The sequence below is a fragment of the Peromyscus maniculatus genome, chromosome 1 (assembly GCF_049852395.1).
Source record: "Peromyscus maniculatus bairdii isolate BWxNUB_F1_BW_parent chromosome 1, HU_Pman_BW_mat_3.1, whole genome shotgun sequence".
Classification (NCBI taxonomy): domain Eukaryota; kingdom Metazoa; phylum Chordata; class Mammalia; order Rodentia; family Cricetidae; genus Peromyscus; species Peromyscus maniculatus.
Genome location: NC_134852.1, coordinates 199,688,458 through 199,703,785, shown reverse-complemented (window position 1 = coordinate 199,703,785; position 15,328 = coordinate 199,688,458). Strand labels below are relative to the sequence as shown.

Here is a 15,328-nt window from a genome sequence, read left to right as displayed (position 1 = left end):
AAACAAACAAATAGATAAATAAATAAAAACAACAGCACAACAAAGAATTATGATCAAACACTATAAAATCAGAGGAAATCCAGAACTTGAAGAAGAAAACAAAAAGTATTTAAAAATTTTGAGACTGGAGACTCCAGTTCCACAGGATCTGATGCCCTCTTCTGGGCTCTGCACACACCAGAGCACCAAGAACACACGTTTCACACACACACACACACACACACACACACACACACACACACACACACACACGATATACATAAGGTAAAAACAAGCATTTACACTTGTAATGTTACAAACTGATAATATACAAGTTCTCCTCTACATTCTTATCAACATCGACTGGGGAGGAGGCAAGAGGCTCCAGGCCGAGAGGGCAGCCCAGGGACATGGCCTCTGGATGTCACTCACCTGACAAGCACACTGTCGGACAGGACAGACTTCACATAGCCCCTCAGCAGCTGCCCTTCCTTGATGTCCTGGATGGAGTTAATCTCTGGGTCTTGGATTTTACTTTTTGTCTCTTTGTTTGTCCTAAAGGAATACAAGGCTTACATAGACACACACCTTTAACCCCCCAGTACTCCTGCGGTTATACTGTGTCTGCCTCTGCCTCTGCACCTACAGGGCTGCAATCTAAAACCCAGCCTGCTCACTCCTGCAGTCCTGCCAGGCCAGGGATATGTGTCTGACAGCTGGCTATGCAGAAACAAGCCTGAGAGAGGCTTGTTTAGCCTCTAAAGAGAGGTGTTCAGCAACACCCATTTCTAGCCACGGAATAAGTGGAATGCTGACCAACCCCCTCTATCTCATACTCACCCCCAACCGTGACCCTAACCAGACACCTCCCCTCACCAGCACCATCTTGTTACCTTGGATGCCCACATTTAGGGAAGTGAACCACTCCTTGTGAGACAAGAGCCTGGATTTGTCTAGCAACCCGAATCCCACCCCCTCACCCTTGGGCAGAGAAGGCAGAAGCTCAGAGTTCTATTACAGGGAAACGTGATCCATCCTGAGTCTTTTGGGTTGTTTCTTCTCCCTTTCCATCCCAACACCATCACTCACCTGGACGATCTTAACGACAAAGCCAACACACGGTCTTCTGTGGACAGGACATAACATCTGGAATGGGTAGAAGAGGAGGACACATTCACACATCAATACTTCTGGAGACACTCACATACATAAAATTAAAATAAAAATAAATCTTTAATAATTCTATTCTTTTGCCAGGTTGGTGATATGCAGTAGGATACTCTCACAGTGCATTCTCAGCTTCTGATATCTTCAAGTTTATTGGCATATAATCTGTCAGAAGTTGAGAAATATCTGTCCTTAAAAGATGAGACCACCCTCATATTCTTTTGTTTTTTGAGACAGGGTTTGTTTATCTGTGTAGCCTTGGCTGTCCTGGAACCAGCTCCATAGACCAGGCTAGCCTCAAGTGCATGCGCCGCCGCCGCCGCCGCCGCCGCCGCCACTACGACCAACCGGCTCCCACATTAATTAACTATGACCTCCAAGAGACAGCAAGAACACAGAAAAACATGACCAAGGGACAACTGAGTGAAGACACAGAACAGCAGAGCAGCCATGTTAGGTCTGAGCAGAGAGAGACTTGAAGAGGAAAAGCGGGGTTGACTCTCACTGGTTCCCAGAGTAGCTCAGGTAAAACTAATTCATAGTTTTACCACAAAGTAAAACAGAGGATTAGAGGTAGAACAGATCATGGTCTCAATACCATGCAAAGGTTCCCACAACAGATGTCTACTTTTCATTAGCACCAGAAATCTCGGAGCTGGAAGGAGCCTTCAGGCAAATGATTGCCTCCCACATCTGACAGATGAAGGGAATTCTAATTGCATGCTACTCACAGGTCTGGCTATCATAAAAAGTATTCAAAATGACTATGTTGCTAAAAACCACACCCTCATTTTGTAAGCTTCAAGAGACAAGCCAGAGATGATCTGTGTGTCTCAGGGACTCAGTGAGGATTTTTTCTCCTGCCAGGCTCTGGGCATTTTTGTCCTGTTTAGTAGTTGACACCTTGGGCAGATGCCAGTAGCTGGGATATCTGAGACATGAGTGGGCCGTGACTGTTTTCTAGTCTGTCTCCCAAAGGTTTGCATTCTACCATGTGCCAACTTCGTCTTGGCTGGTAGGAGAATAAATACCTTGAAACCTGGCTCTTAAAGGCCAATTTTCTCAGCCTACAAAAATGGTCTTGAAACAGAGTGGGGCTGTGGAGTAAGCTGTGCTCCTAGTTCTTGGAAGGCCTCCAAGGAAGATCACAAGTCTAGGGCCAGCTCCGACTACACAGAAAGACCCTGTGTCTCAGCTCAATGCCACACAGCCAAAGGAAACTCCTGGACAGGTTTGTCTGTGGACATCTGAAACAGTTTGTAAAGTCCCCGCCCCCACGGCTACCATCCTTTTACAAAAAATACATACAGACGATTTTTTTTAATTAAAAATATGAATGTTTCAAATAAAAATGAGCAATTGGCTTGGAAAACAAGAGCACAGAAAAAAAACGTGAAAAGACAATATAAGAAATGCAAATTAACAGGTCAGAGATGACTCATTGGTAAGAGTCCTGGCTGTTCTTGCAGAGAACCCAGGTTTGGTTCCTAGCACCCAGATGGCAACTCATAACTGGGTGTAACTCCAGTTCCAAATTCAATGCCCTCTTCTGGCCTCCACAGGCACTGCATGCACATGGTGATTTACATACACACATTAAAAAAAGTATTTTTTAAAGTCTACTTTAAAAATGTAAATTAAAATGAAATATCTAAAATAAAAATTAAGAATATCTAGTTGGGGGGGGCGGGAGTGAGAGTAGGGAATGGGAGGAGGAGGGAGGGGAAACTGCAGTCAGGATATAAAATAAATGAATACATTTAATTAATGAAAAAAAAAAGAACATCTAGTCTGGCCTGGAGAAAGGCTCAATGGTTAAGATTCCTGGCTACTCCTTCAGAGAACCTGGATTCGACCTCTAGCACCCCTTTGGCGGAGCTCCAGTTCCAGGGAATCCAATATCCTCTGTGGCTGCTGTGGGCACCAGGGATGCCTATGGTAACACATGCGTACATGTAGGCCTCATACATATAAAACAAAACAAACAAATCCAGTCTTACAACTTGGAGTTACATGCCTCTAATTCTATCACCCAGGAGGCAGAGGGGAGCAGAGGGGAGCAGAGAGGAGTAGTAGTCACTCTGTATCTCTGTTAGGGGCTATAAGTGAAGGGCAGTTTTGCAAAATGTGTAACAACAACTGGTCCATTAAATTTACTTCTACAAATGTATTTCAAAGTTGTACTATCATCCAAATGTGTACAAAGACAGGCACGTCAACATTACTATCTATCAATAAGAATTGTTAAATAAGTTTAGATAATAGCAGTGTAATACAAATAAGTACTAAAAATAAGGTGAAGAACAAGGTATTAGCATGAAGGAGAAATTCATATTAAACTGCTTTGAGAAAAAAGCAAGTTGCAATAATATATAAAATGAAGTTCTATTACTAAATGAAGTTCAATTCTGGAAAGATTAGAAGTCAAAGTGTATGGCACAAGCAGGGGGGAGGAGAGAGACGCTTATACTCCACATATTTGAGGTTTTGTTTCCAGTAAAAATCAGGTTTCATCTTAGATGCTCCTCAGCAGGTATAAGGGATAAAGAAAATGTTATATATGCTCACAGAGTATATTCTTGTTTAATTATAAAGAATATAATTACATCATTTGTAGGAAAATGGGTGAAACTGGAGTTCATCATGATAAACCAGACTCAGAAAGACAGGGTCACACTTCCTTCACATGTACCAAACACACACACACACACACACACACACACACACACACACACACACACACACACACACACACACACACCATGAAAGTGGAAGAGACTATGGGGGTAAGAAGAGGAAAATAATATAGTAAGATAGCTGGAGAGATGTATCAGTGATTATGAGCACTAGCTGCTCTTGCAGAGTTCCTGGTTCAATTCCCAGCACCTGTGGGCCTGTGTGGGCACCAGGCACACGTGCCATTCATAGACATACACGCAGGGAAAACACCCATGCACCTAAGATAAACAAAGTAAGTAAGTAAGTAAATAAATAAAAGGATAGAGAGAAGAGCAAAAGAGGGTAATGGGGGGGAGCTAAATATATTTTCTTATATGCAGAATCAAGATTTAACTGTGCCCCCCCCCCATGACATAGCAGCAGAAAGGAGACTACCTAGGGGGAAGAAGTAGACCAGCCAGGAGGAGAGATGGAGAAAGGTAATGGGAAGGATGACTCTCAGCAAGCTACAATGATCGTCTGTGTGAAATGCCATAATGGTAACCATTGTTTTGTATGTTAATAAACCAAAGTTCAAACTAATCATGTTCTCCGCTGTACCACAGCAGCTCTCTAGTTAGTGCCACTCCTGGCTCTTGGGGCTCTGGCTCAAGGAGAGGGTGCATAAGAACGGAGGTGTCTATGCCATGGCTCCTGTAAATAAAGCTGACTGCTGGCAAATCCACACACAACAAACAGCTCCTAAAGGTGCTTACGAGAGCACCCTCTACCGGCAGAGTGAAGAAACCACACCATCACAGAAACAGCAGACAGGCTATGTGACATCAGACACCACTCGAAGCCACTTCATTTCTTACTCACAGTCTTCAGGAGAAACTGCTCAGGACTTCTAAACAGATCTGTGTTCCCAGAGCACTACTACTTTGAGGAGGCAAGTGAGGCCTATCTGATGGGCCTTTCTGAAGATGGCAACTTGTGCACTATCCACACAGAACACATAATTATGTCAAAAGATACCTAGTTAGCACTTTGCATGCATGAAGACCATGCTTAAGAATCCACTCTGGGGGCCAGAGAGGTGATTCAGTGGTCTAAGGGTAAAAGCGTTTACACACCAAACCTAATGAACCGAGTTCAGTTCCCAAGACCACATGATGGAAGTAGAGAGCCAACACTCACAATCTGTCCTCTGACCGCACATGTGCTGGGGTATATTGTGGGAGCCCGTTCTCGGGTTCCTCGTGACTTTACCCAGCAGGTCCGAATAGAGGATGATCAGGACCACGGGCCTGAGTGCAGGTGTCTGAGATGGTCTGCACTTAGCTGTGCTGGGGGAGGAGGTCTTTTGCTCCACACCTTGGCGTCTCTATAAAAACCCTGGGCCAGAGACAGTCGGGGCCCGTTGGAATAGGTTCCAGTCCCTCTCGAGGCTATCCTTTATTTTCTATCTGTTTATCTACACAAGATTCTCCGCTATAAATCCTTCTATCTAATATTTCCTGCTGATCGCACTCAAGAAAACTCTGGGAAGCTGTGGGGGTGGTGGGTAAACGCCCCACAGTATATGGAAACATTTCTCTTTCAGTTGTTTTCCTCTCTCCCTGCTATCAGCAGCTCTAAGTGTCAGTGATTATTTCCCACCCCTATGGAGTCAAAAGGACCTAAATATGTGACTGCAAGGGACAGAAACACGGCATTAGCAGCTCTTCCATTTTCATCTTTGTGGAAACTTTTAATAAACATAGGACGCTCCAGTGAAAAAGTTTTGGCAGTTCATCTCGGTATCAATTCTAAGTAAACCTGTTAAACTTTTCTGGGGGGGGAGGGGACTAAAATGACACATACATACATACATACATACACACACACATACATACATACACACACACATACATACACACACATACATACATACACACACACATACATACATACATACACACATACATACATACATACACACATACATACATACACACATACACACATACATACATACACACACACATACACACATACACACACACATACACACATACATACATACATACACACATACATACATACATACCACACATCACATATCAACTAAAAGGAAATCCCACCGATTTCATATGTAGTCAGAAGAGGAAGAACTCTAGGGCTTACCTGACAATCTTCTGGGGAAAGAAGTCCTCCAGGAGTGCCTCGGAGTAGGAGTCACTCACATGAAACAAACTGACTTTCCCTATCTTCCCAAAGGGGAAGGAGATGGTCAGTCCCTTGTTGGGTACCACACTTAACACTCGGCCCATGATTATTTCCCCTTGTTCAAGTCTGTAAGGACCTGGTGGGCAGAGAAACGAGAACGCAGCTGGCAGTCTGGCCTACGACAGCCTGCTAGCCCAGAGGAGGCAGAGGCCAGGCAGACTTGAGGCGTCCACCCTGAGTAGGCCCATCATAGCTTGAAGCCATGAACCTCACAGCCATGTGACAGATAATCCTTCTAAAGAACCTGAGGAAACCAAAGAAGACCCAGGAGGGTGATGGAGTCACACAAACCAGAGAACCAAGCCCAGACAAAACCAAATAACCTGCTCCCAGGAAGCTCTCTACTGGCTTCCCAACACTAGAGGATTTCCTTTAACCAGACAGGGACTAAAGACCCTCCCCAGCCCCTCCAGGAGGCCCTTCTCCATGTAGGCACCGCTTCTTTCCACACCTATTAGTGATAGGCACAAGAAAGCCTTGGGGACATCTGAGTCGACCACAGTGGCCCTCAGGGCCTGCCCAATCTGGAACTTCTTGTCTGGGTGTTTCAGAACCTGAAAGGATTTAAAAAAGAAAATTCTTCTGATGTTCCCATAAAGGTCTGTCACATATCCAAAAACATAACATTTAAGTCTCTACAGCAAATACCTCGCAAACCACCAAGCCCCACATTGGCTCAGGGCTCTTTGTACCCCACAGAAACTCTTGGGTCTTTTCTCCAAGGATTACCCAGACACTGACCTTGAAACTGAGGGAGGTGAGCAACAAAGGAATTCTCCCTCGGATGTCTGGCGCAACCTCCACTTCCAACCACTTCTTAATCGCATTGTACTGTGGGAGGACAGGGCAGATTTAGAGCATCCTGGGCCACCCCTACCAGTAAAACACACTCTTAGAAACGCAAGCTTGAAAAGGTCTAAACCCCACGTTTTCCTAAGGGACACGAATCCATCCTGACCACCTCCACATCTCATGGGCTTCAACCAGAGTCTAGCTTGGCAGCAGAAAATGGGTCCTTCCTGGTGTTTCAGCTGAGATAAAAAAAAACCATGCTGAAGACATCTGCACACATATGGACCAATCCCACCAAGCTCTCTCCCTCCTCTACACTTGGCTCTACTGACAATTAACCATTTCCAGGGGCCAACATTTTCTTCCTAAATCAATTTAGATTTTCATTTTTCACTACCACATCTGTCTTAAACTTCAACATTCAAGTCAATAAAAGTAAATATTTACTGAGAAGCCACAGTATAAAATGACTTGTCATAGTGTAAATAAAAGCCAAGCCTCGCCTCATGGTTACCCTCTAAGAAGCAATTCAAGGTGCATGCAAATAACTAGAGCTGTAAGCAGTGTGCACAAAGCACAGCATGCCACGGGAAATACTGGCTGTCAACAATCAGGGAGGATGGGGGATGCTGACCCTTAAAGGGACTGGGCAGAAGGGAAACAGGCAAACCAGTCCAGGAGCCGGCAGGGTACAGACAGGAGGAAGAACAGGGATGCTGTCATGGTGACTAGATGGGATACAGAGTGTACGAAAATATCACGAGCAACTGTCTATGCTGCGCTGAGTCATCTGCGGGATTATGAATGTCTACAGGCAGGGGTGACTGGAGGGACAAACATTAGTGACATGCTCAGAAAGATGATTATGGAAGAGACTCTGGCAACAATGAAGAGACTTCATGCTAGGTGTGGTGGTGCACTAGGAGAAGCAGGCAGATCTCTATGAATTCAAGGCCAGCCTGGTCTACGTAGCGAGTTCTAGACCAGCCAAGGCTGAACAGCAGGATCCTGTCAATAAACAGTGGAGAAGACTGGCCTTTCTTAATGAATCTGGAAAGCCAGAGAGCTGAAGTAGAGTGGAGAGCATCACAGCACACAGCGTGTATGTCAAAGGGAAGACCCAGAGTGCTTGTGCCAATCAGACTTAGTACCAAAGGTGAGCCAGTCTCTGGACAGCTCATCCTGCTCAGCCAAGGCCACACTGTGCCCATGGAGCGGTCTGGCCCTGCAGCAGCTCTCCACTGGGGTCAAGGCCTGCCATATCCTGGAGCAACATGTCCACTTGGTCCTGGGCAGTATCAGCTCTGGTGCCGCTCATCATGTCTTCAACTGAACAGCTGAAGATGGCCAGATACTGTCTACATTGTGCTGTAATTTTCCATCCATAAAAGGAGAGATCTCCAGATTGTGTTACCATCAATCCACTTAACACACAGGCCATCGACTTGGTCACCTTGCTATTGTTACTGAAGACTGGACTCTGACAGCCACCATACCAACCCGTCTATTCATTCACAACCAATTCCGGCTTGGTTCTTCTGGCATTGTCTGCGTTTATCCCAAAACTTGCATGCTGCCTTTCTGATGGTCTTTTAAAATTTTGGTCCTTTCAACCTTTTCCTCCATATTACATAGTTTTAAAGGATTTGTTTACCTTTATTTTATGTCTGAGTGTTTTTGCCTGCATGTATGTAAGTGCGGCATGTGCATGCTTGGTGCCCAGGGAGGTCAGAAGAGGACGTTGGATCCCTGGACACCCAGAACTGGAGTCAGCAGAGAACTGTAAGGCACCAGGTGGGAGCACGGAACAGAGCCCGGGTCCTCTGGAAGAGCAGCGAACGCACGCTCTTAACTGCGGAGCCATCTCTGGAGCCCTCTGCCCTACACTTCTGGTGATCTCACTCAGCTCAGTCTTTAAGTTGAACAGGTGTTTCTTCAAGGGTGGACAGACAGGGCCACAGCCAGGACACACAGAGGGGAGAAGGGTAGAGGTACGTCTGCTCCCTACCGCCGCCCCTTTATTATGGCGCCACCTAGAGACAGCCTGCATGGGAGTGAGGACGACGAGGAGAGCCAGTGAATCTGGAAAGCTAGAGAGCTGACTCCAGTCTTCCCCACGCTGCTCTGGAGGAAGGTCAGCCTGCAGTGAGGGCAGCAACTGCTCACCTTCTTGAAGAAGCAAGTCACGGTCTGGCCGGCCTGGTACTGCTCAGTCTTCTCCACGGGGCTCACAGAGTGAGTATTGAGAGCACTGTAGCCATCCTTCTTCAAGTCACTGCAAAAAGGCAAAGGACCGAGTGAGCCAGCCGCTGGGTAGAGTCTGCTTGAAAGAACCTCCCTCAAATGACCAGTGTTGGTACAGGACTCTGCTATTCCTTACTCTCATGGCCAACGTCCTCCTTCAAAGAGACTCTTCTAGATAGCCAACCTGGAACTAAGTATCTCTTTTCCAAGTCATCAATCCATGTATAAACCAGCGGTGAACTAGCTCATGAGTCTTTCATACTTAATGACTAAAACTTTTTTATTGCCGGGTGGTGTTGGCACACCACCTTTGATCCCAGCACTTGGGAGGCAGAGGCAGGTGGATCTTTGTGAGTTCAAGGCCAGCCTGGTCTATAGAGCAAGTTCCAGGATAGTTAGGGCTATACAGATAAACCCTGTCTCAAAAACAAACAAACAAAAACATAACTCACTGAATTTGACCACAATCTCATGTGAATCAGGCAGTGTGGAGAGAAACTCTACTCTTTGCTTCTGAGCTAGGAGCTGAAGTCAGAGCTTAACTCCAAACCAGTTCTCTGACCTCTACTAAGCTACCGATATCAACTTATTTTCAGACATGTAAGGGCATGTCATCTGAAAGTTGTCAATCCACACATCGCTAAACACAACAAAAAAAGGGAGGAAGAACGGCTAACCCCACTTACCCACTCAGATAATTTCTCAAACAAGACTCATCCATATAACAGGACAGTAACGGTGGCAAGAATGCAAATATGGCCGTATGTGCTAGTGAGTGTGGACATGCTCCTCACACTAGAGAAGCTGCACATGCATGTGCATTCTGACTCAGCAGTTCCACCCAAAGACACATGAGCACAGTGCTGAGTCCAAGTTGTTTACTGAGGCATTGTAAGAATGTTTCTGTAATTTTTAGGAGGACCAGAAACAACCTTGAATGTAAACCGTCATTTTGAGAATGAGTATGGTGTGGCACTTTCACAGGATAAATTACTAACATTTAAACTGATCCTAAATGGGTAGATCTACCCAAAAAGTTTCTTTTCAGAGTTCTGGGGATGAAATCTAGGTAAGCACTCTAGCACTGAGCAACAACCATCCATTCAAAAACTGTTTTTCAAATGCAACAATTTTTTTTAGCCCAGTCAGTCCTGATGCACACCGAAAGCTCACAGAGGGCAGGAAGTGCATTGATAAAAGCCAGTCTTTACCTAAAGGAAACAGAAAATTTATTGTTAAGCTGGTATGGTGACACATGCCTTTAATTCCAGCACTTTGAAGGGAGAGGCAGGCAGAACTCTTTGATTTCGAGGCCAGCCTGGTCTACAGAATGAGTTCCAGGACAGCCAGGGCTACACAGAGAAACCCTGTCTCAAAACACACACACAAACACACACACACACACACACACACACAAAGTATTTTACACTTGAACGATAAACTGCACTAACTCATTCTGAACAGCTACTAGTGAGAGAAAGAAGAAAAGAACACCTTAAGGTCCTAGACCTACATGTGTTCCTGAAGCACTAAAGCAAGAACCAAGAATGACCGGGGGCCTTAGTGACCTCTACTACCTTCTGCTATCAGCTGGAGATGGACCTCTTCAAAAACAAAATTTTAATGAAGAAAAGAAAGTATCATGCCACTGAGTAAGTGGATACAGAATCATTCAAATGTTTCTCATCCTGACTTCCAAATACTAATTTTCAAACATAAACTTTAGGAGCTGGAGGGATGGCCCAGTGGTTAGGAACACTTATTCTTACAGAGGGCCCAGGTTCAGTTAGAAGGATTGCAGCCTCTTCTCACACTTACTGACTTATCCATGGCAGTATCCAGGGTTTGAGATCTTTACCCTTAGTTCAAATAAAGGACTTGACCTCAACCAAAATTAAAAGTTGCTAACTAAAAAATATGACATCACAGTACAAAGGGAAAGATACTGCACTAAAACCACTAGCATGATGAAGACTTTTCCTTTTTCACAACAAAGACTATATAAGAGGTACAATAAAAAAAATCTGTAAAACTAAGTAAACCAGAGTAAACAAAGATATGTGGTCAGTGCACCAAATATACTATTAATCTAAAAATGAATGGGCTGAATTTGATGTTTCAAAAATATGGTCAGCAAATGAAACTCAATGTCCCAGAAATCACCCCCTACCTCAGACACAAGCCTCCCCAGAAATACTGTGATCCTTCAGGCCTCCGAGCAGACCCTACTTCTCACAAGTTATTCTAAGTCTTTTTGTAACATCCCTTGATGCAAGAATGGCAACCTGTTGGCTCCCAGGTGACCCTGTGTGGCATTCCTGCGGGCACATGTCTTCAGTATCATTTACTGATGGTCCATAAACCCCAAAAGGTCGAGGGGAAGCAGAAATGAGCAGGTCTGCAGGTCAAAATGCCTACGATCTGAAAAGAGGAGTCACCACCACAGGGACCATGGTCCCACCCTCGTCTTACACGATGTCACTTACAGAACTCACCAGATGACCTAAAATTCCACATCAGCTTTCTGTCACCAAGCAGTGAAGTTGCATGTGTTGACAGAGTACGTATCCTTGGCTACAGAGCTCTAAAACACTGGGTCCAGAGCAGAAATGTTCTTTTAGCTAGGACACCGACCAGCAAACCTGTAAGCAATGCTGACATTCTACTCTGCTCTGTGAGACAGGCTCTGACTCTGCGGCCTCGCCTGGCCTTGAATTTGTGACCATCCTCCCGCCTTAGCCTCCCAGGAGCTAGGATTCTGCCGGTGGTTCTCAACCTTCCTAATGCTAAGCCCCCCATGTTGTGGTGACTTCAAACCACAAAATTATCTCATTGCTACTTCATAAGTGTAATTTTGCTACTGTTATGAATCACAATGTAAATATCTGTGTTTTCCAATGATCTTAGGCAACCTCTGTGAAAGGGTTGTTTAACACACCCCGGGGTCACGACCCACAGGCTGAGAATCACTGCTCTATGCCCACTTTAGTTTTTATACCTCCAACTAGCCTTGGGGGGTGGAGGGGTTAAAAAAAAGTAGCCATGCGCTGAGGCGCAACTGTGTGGTAACATGAGACCTTAGTTGCCACCTTCAGCATGCTCAAACAAAAACATGTAGTCAAGAATTCTGTTCTTTAAAAACACACAAGCGAAGCCTAGTCTTTCCATGTGGCACTCCTTGACCAGATGCTGGGCTGGAACTGTAGGCATGCTCTGCTAGGTTCGCAGAGTCTCCCGGGAGGAAAAGGCAGATGAGCAGTTTCCTCTAGACAGACTCAGTGCGTCTAGAGAAATAAGGAGACTTGGACAGAGAGAGGCAAAGATGCCCCAACACTGTTGGACTAGGAAGAACTCATGGTCACTGGTTCCAAAGCCCAGCACTCTGCCCACGAGGCCACTGCCAGGGTTTCCCTCACCTTGGCCGAATGCTCAGCTCCAGGATGGTCAGAACAAATCTGGGGTGACTTATTGGGAGAAACCTAGAGAGAGAAAGAAATCAAATCACTCCTTACTGTCTGCTAACACAATGATCCCCGATCAGGGTCTTTGTGGCCCACCCTAACCCAAGCTGACTACCACCCCCCCACCCCCCCCACCCCCGCACTGGGCTGACAAAGGCCCCGCTGAAGAGCTTTAAGGACTATGATATCAGAGCTGTCAGACTTGACTGACAGACTTCCTATTTCATTCTAAGGTCTAGAGAGGATGTATGACTCACTGAAGAGCCGTTGCTTAGTTCTTGAAATTAGAATGCCAACCATGGGCCAGATTTTTTAAGCCCTTCTTTTCTTGCTATAGCAAGAAATTCTACTATGAAAATACACAAGATTTCAAGTCAGGGCCCTTTAAGACAGCTTGTGTGCAGGCCGACCACCTTAGGGCCATCCTCAGATCCCTCAGTGGCAGGAGAGAGCTGACTCCTGGAAGCTGTCTTCTAACTGCCACCCACAGGCATGCTCTGTGTGTGCCTGAGAGCACACATGTGCAAGCACACACAAAAATAAAACTCAAAGATGTGCCCTGCAGGACGGACATAGAGCTGACGACCAACACTAACTAAGAGCTGAGGAAGCCCTACTAAGCAGACAGCACACACGCTCACTTTTTCAGTTTTCCCAACGGCTTCCACAGGCAGACGAGCCCACCATTCTCACTTTACAAACTACGGAAATAACTCGGCAGTTAATCTGAAACTCAAAGCCACCCTTTAACCACTACATTCCATCTTTAGAAACAATATGCTCAAGGACTCTGAGTGACTGCCTTTCAGTTAACTGAGAAAAAATATTTAATGCAACGTTTTAATACCTGCCTATGCTCCTGTTCCTCCTAACTGCCACTCCCCTCAAAGGCAGCCCAGGCTCCCCAAACCTCATACTTGGAGGTCTTCACATCTCGGCCCCCGATGACTCGTGCACTGACTTTCTCTCCCACTTTTAGTGTGGTTGTAGGAGTTGTGCCCACTGGAACCTCGTCTAGAATGCGGGAGGCGTGGATACAGCCCATGATGCCATCTTCTAGCGTCACGACGACATGCGTGGCCTTCACAGACTTGATGGTCCCAGTGACTTTGTCCCCAATGGCCAGGCCATGCTTCTTTTTAGTCCTCACAGTCAAATCCGTTTCCTCTTCCTCCTCTTTGTCATCAACCGTCTCTGAATCCCTCCGAGCTGGTCTACTGGTCCTCTTAGAAGCTGGCCCTTCCACAGCCAAAATCAGACCGGTCACTCCTGGTTCTGTGGTCTTGAGGGTAAGGCAGACACCCTGTCCCACTTGCAGCTTCTCAGAGTCAAAGTGGAAGGTGTCGTTGAGGTGAGAGGTCAGGGAGAAAGCTACAAGGTGGCCAGTCTCCATCAAGGAGGCCACGCCAAAGGACTCCTCCAGGTGTTGTACGATGCCTTGGTGTCTACTGCTTTTCCTCAGCTGGAAAGGGGAAGAGTTATATTCATTTTTCACACAATATGGTTACTTTATGTATGGCTCCACATGGCAGTGTGTGAAGAAGCCCCCAGGAGACTGGCTTGTAAGCAACTAGCTTTCCCTCTACAGACATAGTTTCCCTCCCTGATTTCCCTCTACAGACATAGTTTCCCTCCCTGATTTCCCTCTACAGACATAGTTTCCCTCCCTGATTTCCCTCTACAGACATAGTTTCCCTCCCTGATTTCCCTCTACAGACATAGTTTCCCTCCCTGAATAATCAGCTCCCAGCATCCCCTTGCACTGGTTCTTTTTTTTTTTTTTTAAAGATTTATTTATTTATTATGTATACAGTGTTCTGTCTGCACACACCCCTGCAGGCCAGAAGAGGGCACCAGATCTCACTACAGATGGTTGTGAGCCACCATGTGGTTGCTGGGAATTGAACTCAGGACCTTTGGAAGAACAAGCAGTGCTCTTAACCTCTGAGCCATCTCTCCAGCCCCTGGTTCTTTTCTTTTAGACAAGGTTTTGCTATATAGTCCACAGTGGCCTAGAGCTCAAATATTCATGCTTCAGCTAGCCAAGTGCTGGGATTACAGAGGTATGTTATCATGCCTGGCTTTCGTTAATTTTGAATGTAAATTCCTATGTCCCATCCTAGAACTATTGAACTGCAACTCTGGGAGTTATTCTAGTGAATCTGATGCACAGCTAGGAGACCACCAGTGGTCTTCAGACTGGTCCTGCCAAGTCCCATGGCACTTGTTACATCATTGAGGCAGGAGTCTTTAATGGGAGCTCATTGTGTTCCAAGCACTCCACTCTGTTTGCCTCAAAATCCCACTGTGTGGGGCTGGAGAGATGGCTCAGTGGTTAAGAACACTGACTCTTCTTCCAAAGGACCTGGGTTCAATTCCCAACAACCACATGGCAGTTCACAACTGTCTGTAACTCCAGTTCCAGGGAACCCAACACCCATGGCAAAACATCAATGCACATAATATAAATAAATAAATTAATTTTTTAAAAATAAAATCCCACTGTGTTCATGCTCTTCTGAGCCTCAGCTTTACTCGGATGGTAAGATGGTAGGGCCTCACCATACACCAAGGGAGACGGCTGGCATGTTGGCACATACCTGCAATGCCAGCAGCCGGAGGCTGAAGTAAGACAATCACTGACAGTTCAAGGGCCACTTAGTGTTTCCTAGGCCAGTTTGTACACTTGATAAACTCTTTTAAAACAAAACAAACAGCAACAAAAAAATGCTTGGGCTAGTGATCGAATGCAGACT

The 15,328-nt window shown here is 45.7% G+C and overlaps 1 protein-coding gene across 1 annotated transcript in view; it reads right to left on the bottom strand.

Annotated features, from left to right (window-relative positions):
• Positions 1-15,328, bottom strand: part of Pdcd11 (programmed cell death 11) — a 47,326-nt gene that overhangs the window by 5,651 nt on the left and 26,347 nt on the right. Inside the window, exons 20-27 of the mRNA XM_006983321.4 lie at positions 13,490-14,034; positions 12,528-12,590; positions 9,034-9,142; positions 6,817-6,906; positions 6,527-6,629; positions 5,974-6,151; positions 1,069-1,125; positions 412-534 (exon numbers count right to left, since the gene is read on the bottom strand). Coding sequence (XP_006983383.1) covers positions 412-534; positions 1,069-1,125; positions 5,974-6,151; positions 6,527-6,629; positions 6,817-6,906; positions 9,034-9,142; positions 12,528-12,590; positions 13,490-14,034 — 1,268 coding nt within the window. The remainder of the gene's footprint in view (positions 1-411; positions 535-1,068; positions 1,126-5,973; positions 6,152-6,526; positions 6,630-6,816; positions 6,907-9,033; positions 9,143-12,527; positions 12,591-13,489; positions 14,035-15,328) is intronic.